A 23,746-nucleotide genomic window follows, 5' to 3' on the forward strand; every position below is an offset into this window, starting at 1 on the left:
TAAATCCAGGTTAGCAGGCAATATTAACCAGGTGAAATTGTGTCACTTCTCTTGCATTCATTGCATGCAGAGTCAGGGTATATGCAACAGTTTGGGCCGCCTGGCTCGTTGCAAACTAATTTGCCCGAATTTTACGTAAGTATGACATAAAATTGAAGGTTGTGCAATGTAACCACAATATTTAGACTTATAATTAAGTCTATGATTTGATATTTGATAGAGCAGTCTGACTGAGCGATGGTAGGCAGCATCAGGCTCGTAAGCATTCATTCAAACAGCACTTTCGTGCATTTTGCCTGCAGCTCTTCACAATGCTTCAAGCATTGCCCTGTTTGACTTCAAGCCTATCAACTCCCAAGATTAGGCTGGTGTAACCGATGTGCAATGGCTAGCTAGTTAGCGGGGTGCGCGCTAATAGCATTTCAAAGAGACTTGCAGTAGTTGTTCCCCTTGCTCTGCAAAGGCTGTGGCTTTTGTGGAGCGATGGGTAATGATGCTTCGAGGGTAGCTGTTGTCGATGTGTTTTTTGGTACTCTTTTTTTTGGCACTCCAATAATCGGTATCGGCGTTGAAAAATCATAATCGGTCGACCTCTATCGACCCATGATGAAATTCGGTTACCGCAATTCCGTTACAGGGTGTAAATCCACTTCATGTACTGTAGTTAAATAGCCAAAATAGATTCAAAGTCAGTGTGTGATGTCATAGCTGACACCCTATTCTTTCTGCAGACGTAGTTGAATCTTCATTGGGAGCAGATATTTTAGAGTTTTGGGAAAACATGGATGCCTAAAAACTGAGGGAGATTTGACCAAAATGGTGTTGCCAAACTTTGCATCTGCACAGTTCTTCCAGTGTTTTTGTAAAATTTTCAGTGTAAATTGTTAAAAGTGGTCCTTGTGCATAGAGTTGTATGGTTTATTAGACTTTGAAATCAGTCTTTTGTTTGGCATACATTTTAAGTGAAAAATCTGAGTCTCAGCGCCATTCCTTTATCGTGGAATTGCCCAACACACACAGCAATGAAACACGGAATGCAATAAAATAGAGGGGAATAGCAGGTATAATTACATCAAAAGGATACCTGTACCATTCTGATCCACCACACTGGTGTGAATCCATCTCCATTGGGACACCATGCTTCATCTGAGGGCTTCTCTGAGACTCTCCTACAGTACCTACCTGGACTGTCCTGGGGGACACTTTCTGTTCTGTGTTTGATGAATTCTTCCACAATTAGATTATGTTTCCTTCAATTAGCCCGCATCTGTTGTTCCGTAACAGCCTTGAATCAGTGTGTGCTTGAACGTGTGTCAAGGGAAAAACATGTTCATGCAGGGACTCTCTCACATTACAGCTTGCATAATGTAGCATATACAACACACACAGAGCAGTGAAAGCTCCTCCCCTCCTTGATGTGAACAGATTGTGTGGCTAGTGTGGTCTGTGTGTGGCTAGTGTGGTCTGTGTGTGGCTAGTGTGGTCTGTGTGTGGCTAGTGTGGTCTGTGTGTGGAGCAGGTGGGAGGCAGCAGAAGCAGTGCCATGCTGGGAATTGATTGAGGAATGGGATGAACAGCTTACTGCCTTCTAATCTGGTGAAGACTCTGGAAGGCTGTACAACCTGGCTAACTGGGATACATGATGATCCTGACAAGAGGCTGCAGTCTTGTTTACTAGACCCCAGAGTGAAAACAATGACACAGATATTGTTATTGTCTGTTGCTGAAGACTTGTGCTCCTGCAGACTGGTTTTAACTACACTAAGAGCATAGCTGACTTTCAGGAGCTGTTGCTTCTTGTGCTTGTCTCTCTCACTCACTAGCCCAATGTCACGGCCAAGATGGCTGTCTTTGACTGCTATTTGTTCACTTAGTCTTATTACAGATGATAAGGACATTGATGGAAATGTGGCATTTTGTTTTAAAGGTGTTTATCTTCCTGTGCAAGGTGCGCAAACAAAGAATGGATTTAATGGGGAGTGGTGCTAGGCTATGCTAATGCTATTCTCTACAACAATTCAGTTCCCAGCAGCCCCTAACATCATACACTGTGTAGTTGGGACTCCTTGTAGTTGTGGGCCACATACGGCATGGCTCCCTGTGGTTGTGGGCCACATACTGCATGGCTCCCTGTGGTTGTGGGCCACATACTGCATGGCTCCCTGTGGTTGTGGGCCACATACTGCATGGCTCCCTGTGGTTGTGGGCCACATTCTGCATGGCTCCCTGTGGTTGTGGGCCACATACTGCATGGCTCCGTGTGGTTGTGGGCCACATACGGCATGGCTCCATGTGGTTGTGGGCCACATACGGCATGGCTCCTTGTGATTTTGGGCCACATACGGCATGGCTCCGTGTGGTTTTGGGCCACCTACGGCATGGCTCCGTGTGGTTGTGGGCCACATACGGCATGGCTCCCTGTGGTTGTGGGCCACATACGGCATGGCTCCTTGTGGTTGTGGGCCACATACGGCATGGCTCCCTGTGGTTGTGGGCCACATACGGCATGGCTCCCTGTGGTTTTGGGCCACATACGGCATGGCTCCCTGTGGTTTTGGGCCACATACGGCATGGCTCCCTGTGAAGTTGTCAGGGGCTGGTGGGAATATTATGAATTAGTGATGCTGAGCGTAGTTGGTCCTGTGAGGCTCCTTGTGGGAATAGGTGATTCGTGCCGGGCAGAGAGGATAAGGTACTGAATGTGCATGAGACGCTGGAGATGAGGAAAATAGATTTTAGGGTGTGCTGCAGAAGTGGAGATCCATCATGAAACAGCAGTGAGACTTCCCTCCCTTTAAAGTTTCACTAACCTGATCCTCCAGAGAAAATAGCCATCTACAGTCATGTTGCCGATGATTTAGATTTCTATGCTTGGCTGCATTTACATAATGATTTCAGTGATTTCATCATATGCACTTTTAATGTTCAAAGAATAGGCTACACGTCCAGTGCTCTCAAGCAAGCAGTTCTTTGTGCTGTACTCCCATTAGCTATATCGCCTATCAGCAGCGCTCTCTGGACTGACTATATTGGCTTCCAAGTTGTATTCAAGTAGTCAAAGAAACAAAGGTCTACATTTGTCACCTCCAATAGTTCATATTAGCTTCAGCCAGGCAAAAAAAAGCTCTGCTAAGAGGATCTTCTCCAACTCGCCTGTCCTACAGCTGCTTGTCCTGAGCCCTGTGTTCTGTGTCTGCTGCCGGCACTGTCTGTCTCTGTCTATCTGTCTCTCGTCTCCTTCAGAAACATCCAAGGCACTGAGCTCCTACACTATAGAAATAGAATGAATAGAGTGGCTGTAGATTGTTTTCAAAACATCTAAATGAATAGAATGATAGTAAAGCAGTTATACTATGTGTTCACTGAATAGTTATCTGAAATTCACTACAATAGTGTTTGATTTTTCACTTTGATGGCAAACTTTCTGTGCTGCTACCAGTCATTCCAACTGCAGAAGCTGGTCACTTGTTGAATAGTGGCAGAAAGAGTTATGGGATATTAGAATCCTGTATATTTTTAACCTGAACTCATGCCAGGAAGTAAAAGCAGGAAGTGTACCCTTCAATTTGTGCTCTGATTTGTTGATTGAACTCAACTAACATTACAAAACATACATTCCATTGCATGAGCCACATCATTTGAATGAACATTCTACATTACCATGGCAATCCAGCATACCCCGACTTGATATTCACGTAATAATAAGACATTTCCCTCAACCTCTTTCCTATTGACCCCCATTGTAAAAGCTAGCTAGCACTCGCTTACTCACATGGCTGCTAGCACCATCATGAAAAGGGGCATGAGCCCTACAATGTTACGTTTTTTCTGAGTAGTGAGAACACTCAGGTTCAGGCAATGTTGAAAAGTTATGTTTAGACATTGTACTTTTTTAAATGTAGTTTTGTAATTTACTAAAGCAAGCAGACAACAATAAAATTGTTTTTGAAAAAGGCCAAGTATTTGCTGTGAGCCAATGGGGTAACCACAGGTTGTTTTCCCCACAGGCCTTGGCCGTGACGTTCTATCTAATACCGACTGGGACTATCAGTTGATAGAACACTCCAGAATACAATGGAAATTATTGCATCACAATACCAGGCAACCATTGTGAGTGTACCCGTGAGTTTACTAGTCGAATTGCCAGAGTTAGAGCTTCCAAGCCTGTTTTAATTAATTCTATTTGTTCGTTCTCCACATCATAGTTCTGCTTTCCTTCACACACTGCTCTGAGAGTCCTCAATATGGGATGAGGGGGGTGGTCTGACAGCAGGGAATAAGGGAAATGGAAATTTGGCAAACAGATGATTATTTCCCAGGTTCCCCAAACTAGCTGAATGTTCCAGGCTGGTCAGCAGAGAGAATAGAGCAGGGAAACGATGAGAGGAACATGGAGGACATGCTGCTAGGGGATGGAAACGGACATGAGGGCAGGAATAGTTTTTAATGATTAGGCTTAGCCCTTTGATTCCTTTGCCTTTTTGAATAGCCAGTTATGAGTCATGTGATTCACAGACTTTGTGGTTCTGTTGGTAGTTTCACTCTACCATCCCTGTTTTGTCCTCACATGATCCCTTGACTCTCCAACCAACCCTACAGTATGTAGGCCTATAGAAAATAAAGCACTCCCTTGGGGCTGTTTATGAATCAATAGACATCTGCCCTTGATCTGCTCTGTCCCCTCCCTACCGTCTTAGAAGGACAACACACTGAGGGAGGTTAATCCTCTTAACACACAGAAAAACACACTATTCCCAGCTCCACTTTCAGGTCCCTTCTGACTGACTCTCCTGCATAGATCTAGCCTGGCTCAGCAGGTCAAAGAGTTGTCTCTGCTGCGTAAACACCCTCTGATCTGTGAGACCAAGCACAGTCATTCAGAAGTCTCTCTGTCTCTTATCTCCTCAGAGCCCTGTATTTGAGTACAGGCATGTGTTACCTGACGACAAAGCTCTGCAATAGGGGTGGGCATTTGAAATGATTTCACTATTCAAATAATGTCATGACATTTTGTGGGATATCCGGTTAGTCGAAATTCAAAAGAATCTAACAAATTGCTCTCGACTCTCTTGACCAATCAGATTGACGCAAATGCCGAGGGCAGTACAACAGCGGGCAGGCTGCTTTTCTCCGGTAGTTTTTGGCTAACGGCAACAGTGAAGCAGAATTTTGATTTAAGTTACAAAAACTTTTTCTGGTCAGAGTTTGGCATTGATCTGTGTCAGGTCCTCTTTTTGGTATGTGCCTGTAATAGCTATTTGAAGGGGGGGAAATGGCATACTGTTTGTTGGCAGGGCTGACTGGAGGGCTAAATACTCAGCAGGGATCATTTAAGGATCACAAGGATCATTTCATTTAATTAAGACCAATGCTTTTTCATTGATAAAATAGGCCAAGAAAAAAATACACTCACACACGTGTTTGAATACTAACGTCCGTTTGGATATTCAAATGTTTTAATAACCGTGCCCATCCCCTACTCTGCACCCCCAGGGCACCTGTAGATGCCATATAGGAGAACCATAGTGATATGCCAGCATGATTTCTGCTGCACTGAGTTTGTTTGTTTCTCACTGCAGAAGATACATGTTCTCCCTCAACTCCAACGCCCCCCCCCCCTGGACACCCGCTGTCGCTGCGGTAATCACATCTGGGCTGTCACCTCATTCCAGTATTGCCGTGACGTCTTTGGACTAGACAATGCCGGCAGTAAACAATGGGAGAGCTTCTGCCACTGATCCGCCCGCCAACAGACAGCATGCAGAGAGCACGAGAGAGCCACGAATGACGAGATTACATTTTGACTCAAACGCTTGCATTAAACCCTGACTGGAAAAGCAATTACAGCCTTGTAAATCAGGGAGGCTGGCGCTCCTTCTGAGCAGGAGCAGAACTCTCTTGGCTGTGCCGGTTCCTGTGCCTCCAGTCAGACCACGCTGCGGGAAGACGAGGCTTTGTGCTGGAGGCTGAAAATAGAGCTGTCTGGATGGAGACAGGTAACCCACAGTGAACAAAACCTTTCCCATTAGGGAATAGTCCACCAGAACAGCCTGCTGCTTTCTATTGCAAACAAATCCTAGCACTACTGAATGAGAATCAATACAGCCCTGTGTTCAATGCCTCTCATCTCTCCACAGCTTCTAATTCAGTGGCTCTGACAAATGGCTCCGGCTCCCAGTCGCCTAGCTACTAGCTACACCAACCAACAGAACCGCTGGCTTGTTGCTGGCGTCCCCTCAGCAGGACCACTGTTGTCTAAGAGTAAGGTGTGAGCGCCGAGAGGCTACGAGGGAGTGGAGCCCAGAGTTTCGGGGTAAATTAAACCCCGGACTCATTGAGCCAAGATCTCTCTCTCTTCCTCTCTATGTGGGAGTCGATAAACTAATCTAATTTCCGTAGGAGACTGCTGGCTGGTATGGGGAGTCCACGCTGTGCTGTAAATTACTTCCTACCAGCATTCTCTACAGGCGGGCCCTTTAACAGAGGGATGAGGAGTTGTTCTGGGGCTGTTTGTTTAGGCCCAGGCGTAGTGGAGCTGGGTACATTTTATCAGGGGGGAAAAGGGTGAGAGGTGCCTTTCCATAAACAACACTATGAGCCCCTCTCGAAGTTTCTCCCACAATCTTAAGCCTATACAGTGGACTTTCCATGATGGTCTGAGCCAAACACAGACTCAAACTTAGGCTAAACTATTCTGACTGTGAAGGGTATGTCCTCCTAATTCATGTCTTCTATCTGGCACGAACAATTTACTTTTTAACACTCAATCTTTCCATCTTGGAGACTATAGCGTGTGCATTATCATCTCATCATTAGAAATGCCGGAGGTAACCAAGAGAGAACGCAGTGGTTGCTATGGTGTTCACATATCAGGAAGAGCAGACATCATTAATAAACACTTTTGCCGTTGTGTTTGGTGTTCTTGTTATTCTTCGCTTGATTAAGTATCGCAGAAAGAAGTGTCAATCTCACAAAACTCTCCAGAAAATACTAATCTGTAAACCAATGAGTAATATCTCACGGCCCACTGCTCCGTTTAAGAGGGACTGTATTGTTTCTGTCCCTTGATTCTCTAAAGATTTGTCTCATAGGATATGGGGATAACAGGGATATCGTGGCTATCCTCATCCACTTAGATGGTTTTGCTAGTGATTTTCAATAGACAGCGTGCAGTTGATCCCATCTCCCTATGTGGATCTGAGCGTCTGAGATTCCTGGAGAAAACATTATTTTAATCTCTGTCTGGTCTCATCTTTTGCTCGAGGGGGATTTCCGCTTCAATCTGTCTCTCTGTATCAACTGGAGAGAATGGCAGCATATTTCTCTTTTTCTCCCTTACAGCCTAATCCTCCCAACAACAAACTAGACACACTGGTAGTCGCTACCCTGCAGAGGAGAACTGAGATATGACTGTGCAGAGAGAGAATTAGGCACTAGCACTGTGTTGGGATGCATTGTTAGTGCAGCCGGAAAGCCCATTCCCTTCCAATTGATCACTTCAATAGCCCTAATTATTTCTGGCCTGTAATTTTCCCATATGCTATGCTAACTTCAAAAACTTAGTTGGACTGTGCTATAGCCAAATGCAGTAGTGTTGCGATTTAAAATGGTAAGCGTAATCTCAGACACTCAACAAAGTCAACTTTTATAGATTTAAGTGAGTAATATACCTTTTCATTCAGATTTGAAAACTTTGAAAAGCTGTCCTTGTTTTTAACAGCTTATCTGACTCCATCTGGGTTGAGTCACCAGGGAGAGAGAAGGAAAGGATTTATCCTGTAATCTCCAGGGTTTCTCGGCTATGATTCCATTGATTTTTAAGGAGGATTCGGCTTCTGTTATAGTGTCTGGGACCAAAATAGAAACTGTCAGAAGTCACTGATTTGAAGAACAGCCTTGTGACGCATAAAGCTTTGCGTCATTATTCTTTTTGGAAATGTCAGAATTAATGTTGGATGCGCTGTCTCTCAGGTTACACCAGGGTCACTGAAGACATCAAACTGAGACATCTTATAGATTTTTCCTGTTTTAATGTCAAAGTTTATTAAATGATTGACAGACTTCCCTGCACAGTTAATATCTGTAGGCTAATCAACATGTTGTCCAACATAAAATAGCCTAAAGTCTCTTTAATCTCACAAATTGGCCTACACTCTTTATTTAACAAAACTGTCAAATACTTTGCTGGAAACCTGCCCACAATGACCAAAACACCCATAGGAAGTGAATCACCCCTCACATATCTGCTTAGACCTAAACCTATTTCTCACCCATGTCCCCCTTCCTCTCCCTCTGCCCACAGATGATGACATTTGCCTGGGACAGTTACAAGCGCTACGCCTGGGGATCTAATGAGCTGAGGCCTGTTTCCAAGCAAGGCCACTCCAGCAATCTGTTTGGTGAGTATCTGTCCCCAGGTCCCCTTCAATCCCCCAGAAGGCTGATTCATGCCCAACCCCACTGCCATTGACCTTGCCCCACAGATTAGGACCAAACTGGCAATTAGTCAAAGCTATCAATCAATAATCCTGTGGTGCCAGCCAGGCCGGGGAGAGGAGAGGGTACCTGGAGCATCGCTGAGTCTGTCTGGAGTCTTTACCAGTAGGGCTGGGAGGCTCCGATAAATAGATGATTTGTATTGTCTTCTCAAATTGTAATCTTGTTTTGTTAGTGGATGGTATTGCTGCTGCTGTAGACTTCTATTGAAGGTGTATCGCTGCTGCTGTAGACTTTTATTGAAGATGTATCGCTGCTGCTGTAGACTTCTATTGAAGATGTATCGCTGCTGCTGTAGACTTCTATTGAAGATGTATCGCTGTTGCTGTAGATTTCTATTGAAGAATTATTGCTGTTGTTGTCGACTTCTATTGAAGGTGTATCGCTGCTGCTGTAGACTTCTATTGAAGGTGTATCGCTGCTGCTGTAGACTTCTATTGAAGATGTATCGCTGCTGATGTAGACTTCTATTGAAGATGTATCGCTGCTGCTGTAGACTTCTATTGAAGATGTATCGCTGTTGCTGTAGACTTCTATTGAAGATGTATCGCTGCTGCTGTAGACTTCTATTGAAGATGTATCGCTGCTGCTGTAGACTTCTATTGAAGATGTATCGCTGTTGCTGTAGACTTCTATTGAAGATGTATCGCTGTTGCTGTAGACTTCTATTGAAGATGTATCGCTGTTGCTGTAGACTTCTATTGAAGATGTATCGCTGTTGCTGTAGACTTCTATTGAAGATGTATCGCTGCTGCTGTAGACTTCTATTGAAGATGTATCGCTGTTGCTGTAGACTTCTATTGAAGATGTATCGCTGTTGCTGTAGACTGCTATTGAAGATGTATCACTGTTGCTGTAGACTTCTATTGAAGATGTATCGCTGTTGCTGTAGACTGCTATTGAAGATGTATCGCTGTTGCTGTAGACTTCTATTGAAGATGTATCGCTGCTGCTGTAGACTTCTATTGAAGATGTATCGCTGTTGCTGTAGACTGCTATTGAAGATGTATCGCTGTTGCTGTAGACTTCTATTGAAGATGTATCGCTGTTGCTGTAGACTTCTATTGAAGATGTATCGCTGTTGCTGTAGACTTCTATTGAAGATGTATCGCTGCTGCTGTAGACTTCTATTGAAGATGTATCGCTGTTGCTGTAGACTTCTATTGAAGATGTATCGCTGTTGCTGTAGACTTCTATTGAAGATGTATCGCTGTTGCTGTAGACTTCTATTGAAGATGTATCGCTGTTGCTGTAGACTTCTATTGAAGATGTATCGCTGTTGCTGTAGACTTCTATTGAAGATGTATCGCTGCTGCTGTAGACTTCTATTGAAGATGTATCGCTGTTGCTGTAGACTGCTATTGAAGATGTATCGCTGCTGCTGTAGACTTCTATTGAAGATGTATCGCTGCTGCTGTAGACTTCTATTGAAGATGTATCGCTGTTGCTGTAGACTGCTATTGAAGATGTATCGCTGTTGCTGTAGACTGCTATTGAAGATGTATCGCTGTTGCTGTAGACTTCTATTGAAGATGAATTGCTGCTGCTGTAGACTTCTATTGAAGATGTATCGCTGTTGCTGTAGACTGCTATTGAAGATGTATCGCTGTTGCTGTAGACTTCTATTGAAGATGTATCGCTGCTGCTGTAGACTTCTATTGAAGATGTATCGCTGTTGCTGTAGACTTCTATTGAAGATGTATCGCTGCTGCTGTAGACTTCTATTGAAGGTGTATCGCTGCTGCTGTAGACTGCTATTGAAGATGTATCGCTGTTGCTGTAGACTTCTATTGAAGATGTATCGCTGCTGCTGTAGACTTCTATTGAAGATGTATCGCTGCTGCTGTAGACTTCTATTGAAGAATTATTGCTGTTGCTGTAGACTTCTATTGAAGATGTGTTGCTGTAGACTTCTTTTGAAGATGTATCACTGTTGCTGTAGACTTTATTGAAGATGTGTTGCTGTAGACTTCTTTTGAAGATGTATGGTTGATGGAATAATTTCTCTCTACTTTTTCTGGCTGGTACAGAGGATTTCATCCTAAACACTTTGAGTAATAAACCCTTTGCTTTTACACATGAGAAACTTTTAGTAAACACCCCCCTCTGTACTGGAGAAAGCTCTTAATACTCCCTATGCTTTGATATGTTTGCTAGAAGTATCTCTTGACTGATTTATCCAGATAGATGCACATTGTTCGGTAGTCTCTCTGTAGTCTCTGAGATTTGGTGTAGACAAAGGGGTGTGTGGGTGTGTGTGTTAATAAGTGTTGCTGCTTCCTATCTCTCTGTCCCATGTGGGACATACTAGACTGTATCCCTCTGCATGACTCCTGGGGAAATGGAACGATTGCAGTGTTCTTGTTTCTACACAAACATAAATAAACAACCCCCTCCTGTGTGGTTGGTATTACGCTGCTTGGCTTGGACTACATAACGACCCCCCCCCCCATATTGGGTTTTGTTAAAATGCTGTACTTGCTGAATGGAAGTAGAACAATGACAGGTATTTTTCCAAACCACTCAGCACAGCTGGTTCCTCTTACAGGTATTACAACCCCTTTGTTATAGCCATCACTATCGTTGATTTCCATTTGTGGAGTTAAATGAATACTCCATGTTCAAATGACCTCGCTTCCATTTTCAGAATAAGGATAAATGATGCTTATCATTCCACCACCCTGGTCTGTATGCAGTTGGTTGATGTGGCCCATTCTGGATGGTATTTAACACTATTTCTGTTTAATTCACAAAGGTTAAACATAGTTAAACTTCAGCTTTAATATTTGACTTGAATTAAACGTGATCCATATGTAGTGTGTACATTATGAAAATGGATTTTTCCAGAAGAATTCAAAAAGTCAATAGGAAGGTAAAATGTACTTTAAGACCTACACTATCATTGCACTTTCTCTCCCCTCCCTCTCTTTGTGTGGTCTAATTCAACTTGAACAATGAGGATATTTGGTTGGGCTGTTGATAAAATGTCTTTATGGCTGTAAATGAGCTCTGGTGTGTGATTGGCTGTATGTGGGTGAGCTGTGCTGTGACAGTTGGGAGTAGAGTGATTACAGGATTTCAGATGGGCCAGAAAACCAGGCTGTCTCACAGAGGTGCTAAATAAGGTGTGGAGTCTGGTGTGGTGGAGATGGAGAGCTCTCTGTCTCTCTCTATCTGTCTCTGTGTTTGTGATGAACAGCTCTCCTCTCCCCCACCGATAACACCAGTCATTTCAGACACGGGCTACAATCTCACACAGAGTTTGCATTCTAATTAAAATGTCTCCCTAATACGCCATGAATGTTCTCCTTCCTCACTCATAACTTTCCATTAGGGACAGGAGTGTCATATAACCTTTTGCAAGCGCTCACTTCTGGAAGTATGGTACCTCATTTAAAGGCCTAATACAAATTCCTCCTACTTAATCTTTTACTCTCTTGAAATATCTTTCAAACACTTTCATATTTAACTTAGAATTTCAATCACCCTTTTATAAATTCTATTTCATTATCAGGGATTTAAGATATGCAAATGCCTGTATGAGCGAAAGCTCTCTGAATCCAGAATGGCAGATTGCTTTCTCTGTTTTGGAGTATTTTTCAGGCCTTTCTCTTGCTAATCTAAAGCAAATATGTTTTACCTGAATGTTAGACATAAACTATCACGTTCTACAGGAGTACTGTACATTGCTTGCTCTCAAGAACCTGTCATTGGTATATTTTGATGCTAAGGGATGATTTACGAACATTCAACATGGCATACCGCATCGAATTTAAAATTCTTTATTATTTAAATGTTACATTTTTAAAATTCACACTGAGTTTTGACGGCGATGTAAAGTCATTGCCATTGCATAATGCTTTTTCTGTACTCTATCATTGTATTTTGGGGCATCAGATCCATTGCTCTCTGCTTTTCAGAAAAGTTAACTTATTTGCAAGATTTCAGCTGAGAATGCTAATTTGTTTAGAAGGAAGCCTCATTAGCTTACTTCCACAGAACTGGAGTAGACGAAGGCAATTAGGTTGTGTTTTCAACCTCGCTTGCCAAGCCTATTGGTTTTTTCTTGGATATAAAGGAGAAGGCTACAACCCCTTTAAGGTGCCATTGATTGCCGCACCTTGAGCCCCAAAGCTTGACAACAGTACTCTTCTTCAAGCTGTTTATCACTAGGAAGAAAAAAGGTTTCCAACTATGGTCAAAGGTGACTGGAGAACCCGTGCCTGATGAAACATTCATGGCTTTGCAGCAATATACTCTGCTTTCCCGCCATCACTTCTCTCCTCCTGCTGCCACTACAAGGCTTCAGGACAGGCAGAGAATTTATGTACCACATTTGATTAACGCCCTTAATTTAGCCAGGGAAGCTGGAGTAATATATACTGACACTGGCATTTATTCCTGTCACCCACTCTCATAACGGTACACAGACGCTAGCGAAGGGGCGTCCCATGGTTCATAGCACAACACGGCACTGCAGTCCTCTTGGCATCTGCAGCAGTGTGAGAGATCACACACGACAATCGTCGACCCTGACAACCACCCAGCGCAAAGGCTATTATATCCAGGGGCCACGGTGAGAGGGAGCCATTTGTGACCCACAACCTTGGATTCAGTCCTATGTAGCAAAATGTGAAATGGTGTTTTTCACATTTGGATGAAAGTAGAGACTTGCTAGAAAATGGTATATCATACACTGCAGTTGAGGAACAGTGGAAAGTAATTCTACTTTGAAAGTTGATAAACTAACCCCACTTTTGAGAAAATGACCTGTGAATGTTTTGGTATACCTACTGGTGAGCTCGTCTTTGTCCACACCCATTCAGTATCGTTCACACCCTCTTAAGCCTTAGCCTCAAATCAAATATCATTTTTCACAAAAGCCAAATACAACAGTAGACCTTACAGTGAAATGCTTACTTACAAGCCCTAACCAACAATGCAGTTTAAAAAATTTAAAAAATTAAAAAATACCACAAAATAAGAATAGGAATTAAAAGTAGCAAATAATTAAAGAGCAGCAGTAAAATAACAATAGCGAGGCTATATACAGGGGGTACCGGTACAATGTGTGGGCGCACCGGTTAGTTGAGTAAATATGTACATGTAGGTAGAGTTATTAAAGTCACTATACATCGATAATAAACGAGAGTAGCAGCAGCCATTTGATTAGATGTTCAGGAGTCTTATGGCTTGGGGATAGAAGTTGTTTAAAAGCCTCTTGGAGTTAGACTTTGCGCTCCCGTACCACTTGCCATGCAGTAGCGGAGAGAACATGGCTAGGGTGGCTGGAGTCTTTGACAATTTTAAGGGCCTTCCTCTGACACCACCTGGTATAGAGGTCCTGGATGGCAGGAAGCTTGGCCCCAGTGATGTACTGAGCCGTACGCATTACCCTTTGTAGTGCCATGCGGTCAGAGGCCGAGCAGTTGCCATACCAGGCGGTGATGCAACCAGTCAGGATGTAATCGATGGTGCAGCCGTAGAACCTTTTGTTGTTCTGAGTACCCATGCCAAATCTTTTCAGTCTCCTGAGGGGGAATAGGTTTTGTTGTCGCTGCTTCACGACTGCCTTGGTGTACTTAGACCATGTTAGTTTGTTGGTGATGTGGACACCAAGGAACTTAAAGCTCTCCACCTGCTCCACTACAGCCCCGTTGATGAGAATGGGGGCATGCTCGGTTCTCCTTTTCCTGTAGTCCACAATCATCTCCTTTGTCTTGATCACGTTGAGGGAGAGGTTGTTGTCCTGGTACCACACAGCCAGGTCTCTGACCTCCATATAGGCTGTCTCGTTGTTGTTGGTGATCAGGCCTACCGCTATTGTCATTGGCATACTTAATGATGGTGTTGGAGTCATGCCTGGCCATGCAGTCATGAATTAACAGGGAGTACAGGAGGGGACAGAGCATGCACCCCTGAGGGGCCCCTGTGTTGAGCATCAGCATGGCGGATGTGTTGTTACCTACCCCTCCCACCTGGGGGGGGGCGGTCCATCAGGAAGTCCAGGATCCAGTTACAGAGGGAGGTGTTTAGTCCCAGGGTCCTTAGCTTATTGATGAGCTTTGAGGGCACTATGATGTTGAACCCTGAGCTGTAGTCAATGAATAGCATTCTCACATAGGTGTTCCTTTTGTCCAGGTGGGAAAGGGCTGTGTGGAGTGCAATAGAGATTGCATCATCTGTGGATCTGTTTGGGCGGTATGCAAATTGGAGTGGGTCTAGGGTTTCTGGGATAATGGTGTGGATGTGAGCCATGACCAGCCTTTCAAAGCTTCAAGGCTACAGACGTGAGTGCTACGGGTCGGAAGGTTACCTTAGTGTTCTTGGGCACAGGGACTATGGTGGTCTGCTTGAAACATGTTGGTATTACAGACTCAGACAGGGAGAGGTTGAAAATATCAGTGAAGACACTTGCCAGTTGGTCAGCACATGCTCGGGAGACACATCCTGGTAATCCCTGCGGCCTTGTGAATGTTGACCTGTTTAAAGGTCTTACTCACATCGGCTGCAGAGAGCCCACACATCTCTTTAAGGATTCACATGTGAGGTGATGTGCTAAACAGAGTGAATAAGGTAGTGTAGAAAACAATCAAAGATTTCAAGACTAAAAGTGGTGACCGTAGTAGTTGGCCTATATCCTAATCTGACTTTGGTGCAGGTCATGTTGTTCTTCACATTACAGTCTCTGGTAAACACACACTATATTAAATAAAATATATATATTTTTGTCACATGCACAGGATGCAGAAGGTGTAAACGGTACTGTGAAATGGATACTTGCTTAGTCGAGTCTTTTTGTTTAGCCATGTAGCTATATAGCTCGCTAGCTAGCTAAACAATGAGCCAAAATCCCAACTTTAATGCCACGTTCAAAACAACTGGGAAATCGGAAAAAACTATCTCCTACTGGGGAAAATGGATTTGTATGGTCATCCAACTCTTTCTAGAGCTCCAACTTTCCGACCTGAAGATCAACTAGGTTCAATGTTCGCTAGTTAGCAATGCAAATGGTTTCTGAGATACAAATAATATTACCACACAGATCATACACGTAATGTTACCTAGTGAGCCAGGCAGTTAACGTTAGCTCGCTTTAACTCACAATGAAAATGACTTTCTGACATAGGGCCTCCCGAGTGGCGCAGCAGTCTACGGCACTGCATCACAGTGTTTGAGGCGTCAGTACGGCCCGGGTTTATGTTTCCCCCAACGCATTGATGCGGCCGGCTTCTGGGTTAAGCAAGCAGTGTGTCAAGAAGCAGTGCGGCTTGGCAGGGTCGTGTTTCGGAGGATGCATGGCTCTCGACCTTCACCTCTCCCGAGTCCGTAGGAGAGTTGCAGCGATGGGACAAGACTGTAACTACCAATTTGATATCACGATAAAGGGGTAAAAGTACAATAACTATATAATATCGGAAAATATAACTAGGCTCTTGCCCATATACGTGGATGAACGCTTCTCCCTCTGTCATGGATGCTACATAATACATGATATAATATATAATAAATCATTCATTGCTGCACAGTATAGGTACCGTTGTCAAAAACTGACTGCACATGCGAGCGGTTTCATGTGACAGAGATGAAAATATCTGTAAAAATGTTTTGAAGGAGGGGAGATCTAAAGATGCAACAACTAGCATGGGTTGCTAATATGACTAGGATGCTGCCTTTGGCTACTGGACAATGAAAGAAAGTTGATTTGAAAACCAATAGAACATGAGAGAAATAGGCTACTGGTTTCAATGGTATATGGAAGTCTATATAAAATAATTGCCTCCACGTTTGAGATAGTCATACTTTACTTTAAAGCGAGGTAAGACATGCCTCATAATAAGAAGTACAATTTCAGGTTTCAAACAATTAAGTATATTTTCAAAATGAATACCGTCTCCAGCTCATTGCAAAGTGGTGTATGACCCGCTGTAGCTTGCTTACCATTGCCTGTATGTTCTTGAATGGAGAATGGGAAGCACGCTTCAATTTTCCAGGCCATCAACACCTTTTAACACACAATTGTATTTAGAATTGTTATGCAATGATTGGGTTTCTAAAAGCACGTTTCACTCACAGGAGGTTAGTGGCACCTTAATTGGGATAACAGGCTCCTGGTAATGGCCTGAGTGTAATGGGTGGAATGCTATCAAATACATCAAACACATGGTTTGCATCAGTTTGATGTCATTCCATTTCCTTGGTTCCAGACATTATTGTGAGCCGTTTCCCCTCAGCAGCCTCCACTGATTTCACTCCAGCAGAAATGAAGGAGCAGTTTGAGAAGCTGTAGCAGCAGCTCTCGTGCTGCCTGACAGATTTCCTCTTATATTCTTTGTATCTGTATGCTGTGCACGTGTGATAAACATAACGACTAACGAAAATACACACGCGCCAATTTAATTCCACTAAATTACACAAATGGACCTATTGACTGATAATCATCAGCAGTCAAATGTATTTCCATCGACTGGTATTTCCATCAATGAATAGTCTAAAAAACATTATTTTGCAATGGGATTTTTTTTCTTCTCCCGGACAATTGGCCGCGGCAGTTTTATCAGCTTTAAAAAGAAATATCGGGCAAAAGTCAGCTATTTCCGGTTAACAGAAGCCCTGACACACAAAAATACATACACACAGATACAACCAACGCCATCCCGAGCCAAGGATAAATTCAGTCGGCCTCCTATTAATCAAGAAATGACAGAGCTTGCATTATTAATCTATGGGAGTGCTTGGTTAATGGAACCTGAGGTATGCATAAGACATGGCCAGACATCTGCTCTGCATCTGGCTCTGTTACTGGGGAAGATGGAGACAAAGCCACGGCATTGATCAGTCCGATGCATGGCTTATGGCTGCTCCGCCAGCTGCAGACGCGGACAGGAACCAGGTGAGCAGACACACCCCCTGCTCCGCCCTGCAGGATGTCAGCCTGGTCACAGAGGAAGCCAACCCACCCTAGCTCAGTAAGTAGGCCTAGACTCTGGGCTGTGGGATGCCACTTATCTATTGAAGTATGTTTTGATATGAGATGCTGCTTGGAAAGCAATGCTTTTTAGAGACCCTTCCTAGCAATTAGAAGCTTCAGAATGTTCCAGACATTTGGCACACTTAGCTAATGTATTTCACTTGATTTTTTTTCTTCTGTTTTTGAGTTTTCTGTCCAACCTTATAGTTCATCCTCAACTGTAATCATACTTGCTGCCTGACTCTGTGTTTTGACGTGTTTTTAGTCTAGGTCTCCTGTCTCCCAGAGTTGGGAAATGAATATCAGAGTCAGGAAATGTTGTCCTAATATGATTGCCGTTATTTGGTCTGATCAATGAATTCAGCATAGTCCTGCTGATGTCTCAGTTCCCTCATGGCTAGACCTATTAATACCTACCCTTCGCATGTCTGTTGATGAGTAAAGTCAATCAAATGGGTTATTTATCTTGTGGAGTGAATACAGGGATTCATCCACAGTTTAGAATTGATTTGTAAGTAATTTCTCCCTCACAACATCAGCATTAAGCCTCTACCAAGATACAGCCAGAAAAAAAGAGCTACAGTTGATTGTTTACACAAAATCTAATTATATCTAGAATTGACATGGATGAGAGAACCAATCATGGTTTTGTATCTCCGTTTTGTGTGGAAATGGGACTCCTGTTGATGTTCTATTGTAAACATTAGGAACACCATGACAGACTGACCAGGTGAATCTAGGCGAAAGCCATGATCCCTTACATCCCTTTTTAAGCCTTAAGACAATTGAGACATGGATTGTGTATTTGTGCCATTCAGAGGGTGAATGGGCAAGACAAAATATTTAAGTGCATTTGAACGGGGTATGGTAGTAGGTGTCAGGTTCACCAGTTTGAGTGTGTTATGAACTGCAACGCTGCTGGATTTTTCACGCTCAACAGTTTCCTGTGTGTATCAAGAATGGTCCACCACCCAAAGGACACTTGACACACCTGTGCGACGCATTAGAGTCAACATGGGCCAGCATCCCTGTGGAACGCATTCAACACCTTGTAGAGTCCATGCCCCGATGACTTGAGGCTGTTCTGAGGGCAAAGGTGTGTCATTGTATATGCACGTCAATGAGTGTTTTTATTAGTTGTTAGCTAAAATGTGATTCATAATATTGAGTAATTTGACTTGTCTGTGAGTAGTTTCAGTACCCATGTAGTTTGGCAGGAAAATAAAAGGAGATTTAGCTATATTTCCTCAGGCTAGTCATAAACTATATTCGGAAGTCCCTCCTCTCCTACCCCTTCTATGTGAATGCCCAGATGTAATAAGGGACCTCCCTGTGTTTTTATGTCACCCCATCACCCCCCCTACAGGGGTTGGTAGGTCCGTCAGTAGGCAAGTCAGTATGCGGCTGGCTCTGATAGTGTGTGATATCAATGCTGTGATGTCACAATGCAATTGGTATCTCAGTCATGAGGATGATAAGTCCAGGGCTTTAGCAGTGACAGACATACGTTTAGGATTAAGAGGTCTCATTGCCCTGAACCAGATACCAGATCCAACACACCTGTAGTCATAGGGGCTAAAAGCATCGCTGCCTCTGTGGTTTGATAAATAATTCATTATATGACTCCTCACACGTGTGCTTGCCAAAGAAGGTGTAGCACTGGGGGCACTCCAGTTACTTTCTATGTGTGTGTTTTTTTTAAAGCATAGTGGTGGCACGCCCAGGTGGGAGCAGAGAAGCCTCAACAGTATCATGGCTAATAAACCCACAAGGACACAGCATGTGTGGACAATGCTCCATCCATTAACATCAAGTGCAGTAGAAACACAATGGGGAAAACCAAATATTCTCATTATCTCTGTCTTGCAGTATGATGGGGGAGTTCAAAGTTGTCAAACCGCTCTGGCTGATTAGGATGTTACGCTTTCGTCCAGGTTCTGAGTTGCTGAAAGTTACAAATTTATCAGGCCTCTGAAAGGAGAAGAACAGTGGAGCTGAGCAAGCCTTAGGAGAGTGCATTTCAGCTCTGTGCCCCTGTGAGCTAATTTACCGCGATGACTACCGAACCGTGACGCGCCGTCCGGATCTGGGGCTGCGCTCACATTAATTACCCAACAAAACAAGTGGAGCGCTGTGCTGTGAGTGTGTGAGCATTATCGTTTTGCAGGGCCTCCCGTGTGTGGCTTGGCTTGGTGGTGATTAAGTGTCTGCTCCCCACAGAGCTCTGGAAATTTCTATTCAAGAAATAGGCCTAAGTCTTTGCCAATGAAGGAAGAGGCAGCGATAGCAGCTAGATGCGAGTTTTTTCTTTCTATTTGTCTTTGAGACTGTTTGTCTTTTGAGCTTCTGCAGAGGCGTGTTTGATGAAGCGAGCCTGACCATTTGAAGCGATTGTTCATGAATGAGAGCTAACACATTCTCAATGTTTGTCAGTTTGATTTGTTTTCTCTGATCTGCTCATTTTTCTTTGAGCTGATGGATGAGTTGTTACAGCTTACAAACAGATCCATTAGGCGCTGCACGGAATAAGAAGCCATTGCTTCGCAGCCAGAATTGCTCATCAAGCTTGTTTTGACATGGCTATTGGTTAGCTTCCTGTTCTGCTTTTGGGGATGGCATGGTGAAAACACTCACACACACTCACAGTCCCTGGAGGGTTGCCAGTGTGTCTGATGGGACTGGAGGGCTCTCTTGTCTCCCAGCAGAGGACCCTCGTCATCCCTCCGCCTGGCTGATCTGAGATGCCTTTACCAGCAGCTTCTCGCTGAGCAAGACAAGGGTATCTGCTTCAGCTGTAATCACCAGTGTAATCTCCTCTGATGGAAGCTGCACTCGTGCCCTGAAGAAAAGGCCGCAGTGAGAGGACACCGCTAGTAGGAAGAAGGGAGAACAAGGTGAGGAAAAGAGGAACAAGTCTCTGCATTAATCAGGATGATAAGAGCTCCAGTGTGATTATGACGTGGAGCTACATTAAGAGGACGACATATCTTCGATATGCTCGATTGTACTGCCATGTTTTATCCTTCCCCATTTACTATCCGATGTAAATGTACAGTTAATGATGAAGGTGATGATGATGAGTAGGATTTACAAGATAATGCCTTTCTTCAAATGCTCAAAGCACATCACTTTGCTTTGCATCGCTAGTGACAAACACTCCTGAGAGTATGTCAAGACTCCTGAGTGGCCAGGGTTTTCCTTTCAGATGACTGGTCCCGGATGGAAGCAGACAGACGGACCCAGAGCGCTGTGGTGTGAGCTGTAGTATGCTCCACCCTCTGGTTACACTACCTTTCTCTCTCTCTCTATCACATCCATCAATGCGTCATTCCCACTGGCCCAGCGGCTGGAGATGAAGCTCTCAGGAGACTTCTTCTTGCTGATTTACACATGGCTGTCATCACAAAGGAAGTGATAAGGCACTCTGTCTGTCAGTGGCTGTGAACAGAGCATAGCCGCGGGAAGTAAGGGTGCTGAAAAAATATATATATTTTTTTTCTTCACCAAAGTTGTGCGCTGGGCCTGTATTAGCTGTTCGATATAGCCTTCTGTAGCGTGCCCCCCCCCCCCAAAAATACATCTCCACGTCCATCCCCCCAGCAGCGGCATCATATGGATAGGCAACAATAACAAAAAAGTAGACTAAAATCGTTCCAATCCCAATTAAAATGCAATGGCTGTTTACCTTATGGCTGGCTTTAGGACCATGCAGCTCATTGCTCGGAGAACAGCTGTCAGCCTGTTTGCCTTTTATGTCACTTCTAGAAAACAGGGCCATTTGCTTTGCCAGTCAGCTGTTTAGGCAGTGCGCCGATAGCTTTAATTTGATGTCGGCATTTGAACTTTACATTGTAAGCCTTGTTGTAATCTAATAGCCAGGGATTATTTTAATTGGGAGGTGGGGGGGCCCCCTTTTTGGTGATCATTCAAAACCAAAAGCTGTTTTATTGCTATTAAAATATAGGTTGTCATAGTTGTAAGTCTAATTGTTGTTTTTATTTATTCGCCCACTAGGCTAGTGCAATTTTTGTTTCATGTACAGTGATTCGTCCTTTAAAAGTTGCAGCATACTGCGGCGCAGATTGCCTGGAGCCGCAGAATTCATTGGACATTATTTAAGTGTGAACCACTGGTACCATTTAATGCTAGTTAGTGCTAGTTTGAGAAGCATTCGATAGCCTTCAATAGTGGCTGTACTAGAGAATTTAAAACCTATTTTTGTAAGAACATAGTATATGGGACTGATTTTAAGAAATGTTGCTTAGTTAATTTGCTATTATGGTGTTTCTATTCCAAGAAACTAAAAACCCTCTGGGGAGGTCTAACCAATACCCAAACAGAGATACAGTGACAATAAAATCTCATTGATTTATCAAGACCAGTCCCTATGCTTGTCTCAGCGCTGTGCAAAACAGTGCTAAAATAGTTGTAGGCTATTGCTTCAAATCCTATTGTTTCTAACTTCAATATGCTCTTTAAATAAATAAGACGTACGCCACTTTTAACAGCACATTACTAAACACTAGTGAGACTCATGTCGCCTACGGTAGGCCGACAGCATACAGAAAAATATGACGTGACTCTCCACCAATAATTACATATAGAGGATTCTAAATTAAAACCAAAAGCCGCCTCATGGGTCTCCCGGTGGCGGCCGGCACCGGTATCAAACCTGCATCTGCAGCAACGCATTTTGCACTTCGCCACTCAGGAGGCCCCATCCACAAAGTATCAAAATACAGAGGAGTGTTGGTAAAGGTACATTGTCCTGCTAAAGTAGTTGTAGGCTTTTGCTTCAAATCCTATTGCTTTTAATATGCTCTTCAAATAAACAAGACCTACACCACTTTTAACAGCACATTACTCAACACTAGCGACTTATTTAACCTTTATTTAATTAGCGATTTTATTACACAGTATGCCTACACATTGATAGGCTATATTAAAAAAATGAAAGAAAATGCACTGAAACCAAAATACCTTTTTAGTTTTGGTGATCCTCTCAGCTCCTGCTCATTTTCAAGTCCTCTCGTGGTTACGGTCCTATCCCTGGAACGGGTAGCACCATAGAAAGAAGCTGGCTTGATGAAAACGATGTCCATTTCGTCTGTTCTCTTTGGTCACAATGTCATTTTTTGCAGGTAAGGGGGATGTTCACACCTACAGTAGCCAGACTATAAAGAGTCTATTGTCCTGCTAATCAGGCTACTAGTGTTTGAAAACCTGTTTTCAAAATGCCACCAGCTGTCCATCACTACTGTAAATAAAAACACAGCATCTTGTTTACATTCTTTATTGAAACCACGTCACAAATAATTTGTATCTACCTTTCCAATGACTTTTAGAGTTTGGGATTTACAAATGTGTGCTTTTCATGTCATTTTTCGTTAAATCCAGTTCGGATTTAAGTATAACTTTTGAGTGACTCCTTTAGTGAGAGGTCTAATGCTTTAATATTTAATAAAATCTGCCCTCTGAATTCATATCTAAGGGGCATTTTTCACGACATTATTAATTACATTTGTTTTAGTTTGAACGTGCAGACTGGCACTAAGACCAGCAGGAACGTTTCCCTAGTCAGCGCCATTATTAGTGCAATGCCCCTTAAAGTGTTGCTTTGTGCTACCCAGTGGGGCGGGGTCCACCACTGTTTCAGTGGATACAGCTGGAGAACTGCAAGGCAATCCCATTGCGCGCCACTCGGGAGCCATGAGCGATATATATTGTCCTAATAACACGGTTAATAATATATCTATGAGAATATTCAAGGGGCTTTTGTATAATTCTAAATAATAATTATAATCCTTTTGTTTAAAAAATAACAATATTTTGGAGATTTTGTTTTCAAATAATGTAAAATGAGCGAGGAAAAAGGCCATAGTTTGTAAATAAAGCCAGTTTGTTATTTAGAATAATTTATTTCTGTTTTTAGAGGGAACGAAACCAAAAACCTACAGTCTAAATTAAAACCAAAAGCCGGGTCTCCCAGTCGTCAGCATGGGTATTGAACCAGCATCTATAGCAACACAGCTTGCACTGCTATGAAGTGTCTTAGACGGTTGAGCCACTCAGGCACTGTACAACGGGATCGGTCGGGAGTGGCCTATAGTACTACAGTAAGAGCAAAATAATCCTAATAAAATAATAATCTTAGTGTAACAGTTTTAGTAAGTAATACTGAAGTCGTGCACAATTATCCTTTTCTATTTAGGTTTAGCATTGGCTACTGTGTTGCAATATTAATATTCCCCGAGCAGTCTTGTTGATTTAAAAAAAAAA

At 43.2% G+C, this 23,746-nt stretch overlaps 1 protein-coding gene across 1 annotated transcript in view; it reads left to right on the forward strand.

Annotated features, from left to right (window-relative positions):
* The window catches only part of LOC112250144 (mannosyl-oligosaccharide 1,2-alpha-mannosidase IA), a 174,697-nt gene that overhangs the window by 30,806 nt on the left and 120,145 nt on the right, over positions 1-23,746 (forward strand). The window contains exon 2 of the mRNA XM_024420035.2: positions 8,303-8,399. Within this exon, the coding sequence (XP_024275803.1) occupies positions 8,303-8,399 (97 nt within the window). The remainder of the gene's footprint in view (positions 1-8,302; positions 8,400-23,746) is intronic.

The sequence above is a fragment of the Oncorhynchus tshawytscha genome, linkage group LG05, assembly GCF_018296145.1.
Source record: "Oncorhynchus tshawytscha isolate Ot180627B linkage group LG05, Otsh_v2.0, whole genome shotgun sequence".
Lineage (NCBI taxonomy): Eukaryota > Metazoa > Chordata > Actinopteri > Salmoniformes > Salmonidae > Oncorhynchus > Oncorhynchus tshawytscha.